Source organism: Netta rufina (assembly GCF_964035555.1).
Source record: "Netta rufina genome assembly, chromosome: 7".
NCBI classification, from domain to species: Eukaryota; Metazoa; Chordata; class Aves; order Anseriformes; family Anatidae; genus Netta; species Netta rufina.
The window spans coordinates 31,802,279-31,811,105 of record NC_140130.1 but is presented as its reverse complement, the minus strand read 5'-3'; the positions used below and the strand labels follow the sequence as shown (position 1 = coordinate 31,811,105).

The window sequence follows — 8,827 nt, the reverse complement described above, 5'->3', positions numbered from 1 at the left end:
CTTTACAGCTGCTGCTTGGAAAATATACACCTCCAAAGTCTGACTTTCATTTAAATACAAATGTACAAAATGTAAACTGAGACAATAGAGAAATTTACAAAACTTTTCTTTAAAAATAATAAAGACAAAATTCAGTTCTAGTATGATGCTATTTAAATACGTGCAAGTAGTCATGTTCATTGAATTTCTATTGCAATGTTCTAAATAGACAAATTTGATTCACACAGTCTTGAGTGCCACCTCCAGAAACAGACCTGAGTGGAAATTTCTTCTTAAAATGCGAGGCTCCACTGGAAGGAATGGGTAGAAAATCTCCATTATGGGGAGATCCTTTTTTTTTTTTTTTTTTTTTTTTTTTTTTCACTGAACGGTGGATGCTCTCTCATCCATAGAAGCTCCATAGACTATAGTGGAAGGATGTAACATTTCATAATAAAACTGAGTCAGAACTAGCTGCTTCCAGTGGAGTTTGAACTTACGTGATTTGAATTTATGTGGTGATTTAAACTGGCCTTTGAATTTGGAGAACTCTTTGAATTGTTCTGATGCTATAGAAAGAGGAAAACAATGACAATTAGCTTCTGCAAATATGCCAAGCTTCTTTTAGCCCAACATTGTTAATTTTATGGTGATAATGTACTGTACTGTAAGATATTTGTTTGAAGACCTCTGGTTGTAAAATACTCTTCAGTTCTTACCTGTATTCTCTCTAGGTCAGGAGGACCATGGGAGTTCTTGAGGCAGACTCACTCGAACTCCAGGAATAAATTCAGTTCATTGCAAAATGTCAGTATCTACTAAATCTGACTAATACAGAGGCTACCTGCCAATGCTGAGGCATGACTTTAACTTTACAGAAATACATAAGTCTAAGAATGTTATTTGGATTTGCAAATTGTGTCATGGTGCCACATGAAAGCTGTATATCATACACTCTCTGGTCTGTTCTGTTTGCTAGAGCCTCGATTTCCTGCCTTGACTATCTCACTCAGCTTTTGCATTTTCTTTCCTTTTTTAACACATAAATCAAGGAGTTTTAAGGAACTTATCAAAAACAAATAACTATTTCAAAAGGCATTTCAGCATAGCACTGAAAAGTAGTTTGGGTAAGAAGTTTTCAACCACTGGAAACAAAGCTGATGAAAAAAGATGGTACTGGTGATATAGAATATTTGCAGATCTGGAATATGCAGTATTAGTCAGGAAATTGCCAGCTAACTGACATTTGGACTGTGATGGACAGCCCTCTCTAAGATGTTCTGTCTTTATCATAGCATAAATACCATCATAACATGGTATGTGACACTGGCCATCTAGAATAGTGTTCCTTATTTTAGTCATAAAAGATCTCACCTGTCGTTTAAATATTCTCTGTAGCAATCCTTTCTTGGGTGGCTCTGGAGGGAAGCTTTTATTTAGGTCTGGTGAAATAGTACCATTTGGTCCAAACACATTTAGTTCTTTAAAACACTCTGTTTCTATCATCTGGTGGAATACAATAGGAAAGAAACAAAGAAAGAAAGAAATTAAGTGACACATCTGCATTAAATAGATTCCAGTAACACCAGGTTGTTCAAAGTCAGGATCAGGATCACCATCTGCCATCAACAGCCTGAGCAATGTGTTAGGAGAGTTAACAGTTGAATTCCTGTCGGTGGCTATAGAAGGTAAATAGGAGGTATGAAAAAGAGAGGCTGAATCTGTTCTGTATGTTTGCACATCAGTCTTGGTAGAGTTTGCCCCCCACACTTTTCTAGTCTTTTCTTCTTTCTCACTATGGAGAATATTAGGTGTATTCAGGCATACTCAAAAAATCCCAGTTATTAACACCCCTCTGCCGAAGTGGAACTGCTGTTAGATGAGGATCACAAATGGAGTCCATTAGGACTGCCATCCATCCTGCGGAAGTTCCTCAGAGCTGTTGTCAAAACACCTCCGTAGAAATACAGGAGAAGGAAGTACAGTAGGATCCTTGCCAATTTACACAGATATGCACAGCCAACAGATACAGTCACCTGAACTTGACATCTGTGGTACATTATAGATCTTGAAAGGGGCCATTTGTAACTCATGAAATCATTAGAGTCTGGCAAGTTATGCAGTAGCTATATATTACTGGAAATATACAGCTCCTCTAAAACCATCTGTGTTAGGGGTTTTATTGGAGTAATTTTACTATGACACATCCTTACCTCATTTTGCCATGGAATAGACACGGATCCTGTGGAAAACTTGGAATAGAAATCATCATCTGTTTGGTCCAGGTTTACGCCTTTCACTGTGGAGAATTGCTCGATGTCTAACACATCCTTGCAGTATACTGCTCTGGGCTATCTCAGCAGAAGAATTAAAAAAACAGCAAGAGAAAAAATATTTCTGAGTCTGACCATGTGCTTCTATTCACAGATTCAGTCAAGTGAGAATGCCTAACAACAAGTGACTATGCATCCTGCTTCTCCAAACTTGCTCTGCCTGCATGTTTATCATCAAAGGCTGACTTTGCTTTAAGCACGTTAAGCGTCCCACTTTGAAGTCTTTAAAGCATCAGTGCAGACAAAGTGGGTTTTAGTCATCCATATAGCATATGGTTAAGAGGTGAGGGGAAAACGATGGAAAGCAAGGAAAAAATCAAAGTCTTTTCTTCTAGACAGGGAACAACAGAAAAACAGAATATTTATGAGTGACACACTGGAGACAGCTCTGAAAAGGGATCTCAGTTAGAAGTGACCTCCTGCACAGGTAGCTGTGGGTTTTGCAGCTTAAAAGTTTAAAGGAATGTATACTAACTGCTAAAGAAAACAGAAGATCTTTTGGCATTTTTTCCATTGTTTTTATTAATAGCTCAGCTTCTGGAAGCTGTCCAGAATCACCTCTATTAACTCTTTTAACTTGGCTGCATTTCTTCAAACAAATAGTCAAATGGCTTTACCTTTATAAACTACTCAGTTTTCTGGGATACAGACAGGACTTTTTGCAGTGATGCTGCCTTAGCTCATATTCCAGCAGTCAGCCATAGAAAACAGAAAGAGTCATCACTGGCTACCTGACACAGTGTGGTCATTTGTGTGCTTAGAGAGCTCCCATTAGCCACACAAAGTTGCCCTTTGAGGCACATGAATAATTGAGGGGTGGCTTGAGGAATTTGCCCAACCTAACAAACTCAAGCACATGTTGAATTATATTGTCAACACATGGTACCATGACTGCACAGCCCAGTGGTCCAACTGTGCAGTATTTTACCTAGAGCTGAGCAGTGTGGCCAAACAAATCAAACTAATTCCTAAGGAAAGTCGTATTTGCTGGAGGCTGCATCCCTTTGCATTTCTGGTGGCTGCAATCCACAACATTTTTGTGGAGACAGAGAAGGCTAGAGGAGGACGGGGAAAGATGGCTTGGATTACAGCCTCTGCCATTGGCTATATAGCTTTGGGCAATTCAGCTGACTTCAGTAAAGACTTGGAAATCTATGGATGAAGTGCCAAATAATTTAAATTAGAGGCAGCTCTTGAGTTCCCAATAAATAGCCATAAAAATTTATGTGCCTCTGCTTTAGCAAATATGTCTATAAGAGGTGCCTTCTGGGCCTTACATGCCACAGTTAAGCTTTTAATACACTCTGGCGAATCCCAAATTTCAGCCCAGAATTTTCTAATTTTCTACATCAGAAAGAAATAGTAGCTTGTCTCCTATTTCTTCCCACTAAAGCAGGTCGTAACACCATGGGCTAATTGGCAGGAATAACTAGGCCACATAGTAAAATGTAAAGCAAAACCAGAGCAGCTAAAGTAAACTTTTGTAGCTTTTAAACCACTTTGGTTTGGTTGAGTTTGCAGCAACGTGAATGAGAGCTGCCAAGATGTTACTTTCCTTAATAAGTTAAAATGGCAGTGTTTACTTAGAACCATATGGGAACTTTACGGACAGGAGGCCTACCCAGAAAGAGGGCCCTGCAGGAGGAAAATAATCAGATAACTCTGCACTGGGGTAGAGAGCTATACCATAAAAGGGTGGAAAAAGTTTTCCTATTGCCAATGCAGCAGTCTTTCAGTATGTGTGAGACTGGTGTGTAAACCTGAGTAAGGACTCAGCATTGGGTTCTACTCCCCATGAACACTAACGAGATAAAAATGCCATCTCAGCTCCAAGCATTCTGCCTGAGGTGACACGATATCTGAACCTACTCAGACTTTCTGTAACAAATGCCTGTTTTCATAAGGATCCAGTTCATTTCTTGGTTCTTTAGAGCTTTGGACTTCCTAATTCTGATCTCACCTCAGCATATATATCTATATACCTATGTGTATACATATGGCTTTCATTGCTGATTTTTCCAAGCACCATCTGGTCCTGAGTATATTTATTCTCACACTACTACTGTGTCTAAGAGAACACAGAGGTTCCAAGTTTAAAGCTTGGGAATTGAGGCATGAACAGATATAGTGGTGTCTCCAGTGTCACACAAGAAGACTGGTAAAATAAGTGGGAATGAAAGAAGCCCCAGGTTAACACCCTGTGTAGAAGCCCACCTACCCTGCATGCACACATATCTACAGAGCAGCTCTCCTCCTCCTCCCAGCCTCCCCGCTTCAGCCCTACTGCTTATCACGTCTTCCTAGGTCTGCTACCCATATCTGCAGTGATGACAGCTCTAAGAATGGGAAGTTATTTTAGAAACAAATCACTTGAAAGAGGCCAGTGGGTGTTCTGTGTATCGTACTTACATCAGGGACAAAGGGAGGATCCAGCATTCCTGCTTCTAACCGCTTGAAATTCATGCTCTTGAAAAAGGGGTGCCTCTTCACTTCTGTTGCGCCTTCCCCTTGACAACCCAGCCGCTGCTTCATGTCTTTGGTGAGGAGCTGAAACATGCCAAGAAGATTGGTATGAATGTCAGAAAAGCAAGAGCTCCTCAATGATATTTATATCTCCAGTTGTTTGTTAATATACCCAGAGGGAAGTACAGAGGGGAATTGTAATTGCTGCTATTTAATGGCCAAACTTAAATGGATTAGGATCCCAGTGTTCTAACTGCTGGTCAAACCCTTTGAAAATTACCTGCTGTAAAGTGTTTACAGTCAAAATAGACATTGCTTCTTCTGCTTACTTTCAGCAGACACTTTCTGGAAGAGGTCTGACATAACTTCATAGCATATATAAATACATAGCCATAAGTCCCATGTGATTTTTTTTTTTTCTCTCTCTCTCTGTCTCTCTCTCTCTTTTTTTTTTTTTTTTTTCCCATTGCATTATTGTAGGAATAATTTTCCTGTGTTGCTTAGACAGAGTTAATTCACTACCAAGTTATATTTCTCACCACCACAGCATACTCTGGTATATGACTTGACACATTGAACCCACACTTTACCCTCTCATAGGCCTATCTCTGTTGAAGTCAAGGAGTGTTTTGTCCATGGAGCTACCTGGCGTCGTGCATAAGATGATTCAGTGCACCAGTATCAGTAAGCATCTTCAGTTTAGCCTCGTTTATTTTCAGAGAAAGGCAATGCACTACCACTACCTGCTACAGCAAGTCCTGCCTACTTCTTGGGTACTCATAACGGAGCAATGAAGACTAACTGAACTCAGCATCCTCGGTGTGTAAAATAAGCAGGTCCATAAACAAAAAGACAGGGGTGGCAGATCCTTGGAGGACCTTGTATATACAGAGTATTTCATCTGCAAGAAAAGTTAAATGGAAGAATATCTCTGGCACATGCTAGTTAGTGGATAAGGATGCAGAACATGCAGCCAAATCTTCTTTTAAATCATATGCATGGAATCAAGTAGGCTAAATCAATGTCATAAGAGTTCAAGTCTCACAGTTGAAGGGGGACAGCTCAGCATGCAAATGACTGGTGCAAAAAGATTCTCACTTGTGACAGGGACATTTTTTAATGTACCACTGCCTTCAGGCAATCTAATGAAATGTGAAGGTTCACAAATCTGTTTCCATTTATTCCCTCCCTTCATCTCCAAGGAAGGCTGGATGACATACTCTCTAAGCTACAGGAGGGAAGTAGAACTTGTAATCTGCCCAGAGATCTCCTCTGCTCATTAAAGAGATGCATAACTTGTGCCTTAGTGCAACAGCAAACTAAATGTTCACTTAAAATAGCCATGTTTACAAAAGCTTTTAGGTTAGTTTTGCTGGAGTCTCCACTCCGGGGGAAAGACTTAATCCATACATGGAGGAAATAAACCCCCCCAGCTCTTTTCCACGAGAATTATACGTCTTGTAGAGACATGCACGCAGCCCGGCCGACACACACCGGCTGGGGAACAGGAGGGGAGAGTGGCGAGAGGGGGAAGCCTGGCGCGGCCCCGGCGGAGGGGAGCGCGGCTGCCGGGCCGCCCGGGGCCGCCGGGAGGCAGCAGAGGAAAGGGCAGCGCGGGCAGGCACCGGGCCGCGGGAGCGCTTCTGGTTAAGCCTTAGCAGCTGTATCCGACAGCCACATGCTGAGCTGTACATTGCAGCTCCTGGCTGGGGCTCACTCAGAAGAGCAAGAGGCAAGCAGCTCTGGAAGGGTCAAAGAGAAGAAGAAGCATTTTAGGAGATCAGGTGCAGCCCTGCAGGAGGTTGGGAACCAGGATCCAGGCAGCTTCCCTGCTAGGGCAAGGTTGTCTGGAGTTGTTGATGGTAGGGTTTCAAGCTCAGGGTGTGCTCCACGATGTTCTGGTTATGTTTCTGTCTCAGCCACATCAGCTCGATGAAGGGGAACCTTGAAAAGACTGTTTGTTGCTAACGGGAGCTCACAAGTCCTTCCTCTGGTGCCAGGCTAGAGCTGAGTTTTCTCGTGTTTATCATTGGTTTACAGGGTCACAGCTCTTTAGCCTTCTCTGAATGCTCTGCTACCCCCTGGGCACCAGTGATTTTCTTATCTTACTTCCACAGCCTCCTCAGTTCTGCATGTCTTGCTAGGGGGTCATTTTCAGCCTGAGACAGCAAATGGCTTCAACGATCTGAATGTTCCCCACATATGCAGGGACCATCCTCCAGCCTGTCCTGAGCAGCTACAATGGCTGGGGCTAAGCACCCAGAAAAGGTGTGGGGAGGGATGGGACAGGACCGGACAGTATTGGACACATGAAATAATAATGTTTTGCTCAGCTCTGCCTGCCTCAGCAATAGCAGCAGCAACAGCCAAATGAGACTGTAAGGATTGAGAGATGGTGGAAAAGCCTCTAATTCTGGCCACCAGAGCAGCTTCCAGGCTGCAAATAGCACGGTTCCTCACAGTTTCCTTTGCATCCAGTGCTGCTGCAGTCTAAATGATGGGCACAAAGGTTGGTCACCAAGAGTGGCCAGAGCAAAGAGATAGAGAAAGATTTGGAGAAACATCTCTATGCCTTGCTGTCCTCTGAGCACATAGAGTTATGTGACACAACATCACTGATCCAGCTCAGAGGAAAAGACTTCTCTCAGGGCACCTCTCTGGAGCATGTATAAGACTGTGAGCTTTCATGGTCTTGAGGCAAGTTTTCTTTTTCTCTTTTTCTTATTCTAATCCCAACAGGCATCTTGATTTAGCCTATGTAAAGAAGATTACTTTGGAAATTCCAGTCAAGATCTGGTTTGTTCTGCTGTAGCAGGGCAGAGGAGACGTTAATTCTCTTAATCTTTAATTTTCATGCTGAAAGGGCTTTCCTGACAGCTGGAAGAATCTGAATTCCAAAGGACCACTTTTACTACCCACGGCTCTGATACACTTTTGCAAATGATACCTTGAAGCTCTCAGGATCAGTGCTCCGCAGAGCAAGTTGCAATGGGAAGGGGTAGATTTGGGCCAGCCTGTAGGTGATAAAGGAGACCTCTGCAGTTTCTGCTCTAAAAGTCAGCTGTGAAGGGAAGAAAGGGGGATACTGTCTGTCTGTGCAGCCAGTGATTCTCCTGCTTCTGAACTAGGTGGGAAGACTAATCTAATCTGGGAATTTACCCTTGACAGACTGTAAATGTTAGAAGTTGTTTGGTGTGTGTGGTCAGAGGATGGAATGGTTGAGGATAGAAAAAAGCTGCCGGGGGGGGTCCTGGACTCCTCTTTGATGGAAGTATTCAGTAACCTCTGATGCAAGAAGAAAGTCTCTAAGTATGAATGCAGTTGGTCATGGGTGGCTAGCCACTGTGGGCTGAAAGACACGAAAGGGAACATGCTGCTGGGAATGGACTGGGACTGAAAGACAACAGAAAGGATGGGATTTCCATGTGAAGCCCAGCTGCAGAGAAGCAACCACCTGCCTCTTAAGGAGAACCCCAGGAGAGCCACAATGGAGAAAAAATAAGAAATTTGGGGATGTTGATAAGCTCTAGATGTAGCCAGCTCTAGAGATGGCAGCAAACAAAACTAGATGCTTCTCCTTGCTTCCGTTGTGGATGCCAAGAGATAGCATGGACTAGAATAGTTCTCAGAAGGGAAAGTCCATCGTTTCTCCAAGGAATAATGAATCTTACACCATTTCCTGCAGCTCCAGAAGCTTTCTGCAATTGTAAACCTGTGTATGAGCCTGAAATGTGCATCCAATTTGGGAATCTCTCCAGGGAAAGAAAACAGAGATAACAGCTTTACGTTTTGAGTCATCTCTACAGTTTTGTTTAATACAGTTTCAAAGGATGTATTTCAAATGAGTAGAGAGCAGAACAAAAGGAACTACATGAGTCTGATGACAAGCCCTCCCAGAATGGCAGTGCAATGACCCATTCAAACATAGTTTCAGTGTGATTCTACAGCCTAAGCCTATAGAGAATTCACAGAGCCACAGATCTGAAGATGGCTTAGGCATGAAGTTATATCAAGCAGCAGAGCTTTATGTCCTGGTAATAAAGGCTCCAGGT

At 42.6% G+C, this 8,827-nt stretch overlaps 1 protein-coding gene across 1 annotated transcript in view; it reads right to left on the bottom strand.

The window, feature by feature from the left end:
- Positions 1 to 449: 449 nt before the first annotated feature.
- The window catches only part of GRK5 (G protein-coupled receptor kinase 5), a gene marked incomplete at both ends in the record, with an annotated part of 157,304 nt that continues 148,926 nt past the window's right edge, over positions 450 to 8,827 (bottom strand). The window contains 4 exons of the mRNA XM_084289786.1: positions 450 to 548; positions 1,354 to 1,485; positions 2,193 to 2,330; positions 4,722 to 4,859. Coding sequence (XP_084145912.1) covers positions 450 to 548; positions 1,354 to 1,485; positions 2,193 to 2,330; positions 4,722 to 4,859 — 507 coding nt within the window. The remainder of the gene's footprint in view (positions 549 to 1,353; positions 1,486 to 2,192; positions 2,331 to 4,721; positions 4,860 to 8,827) is intronic.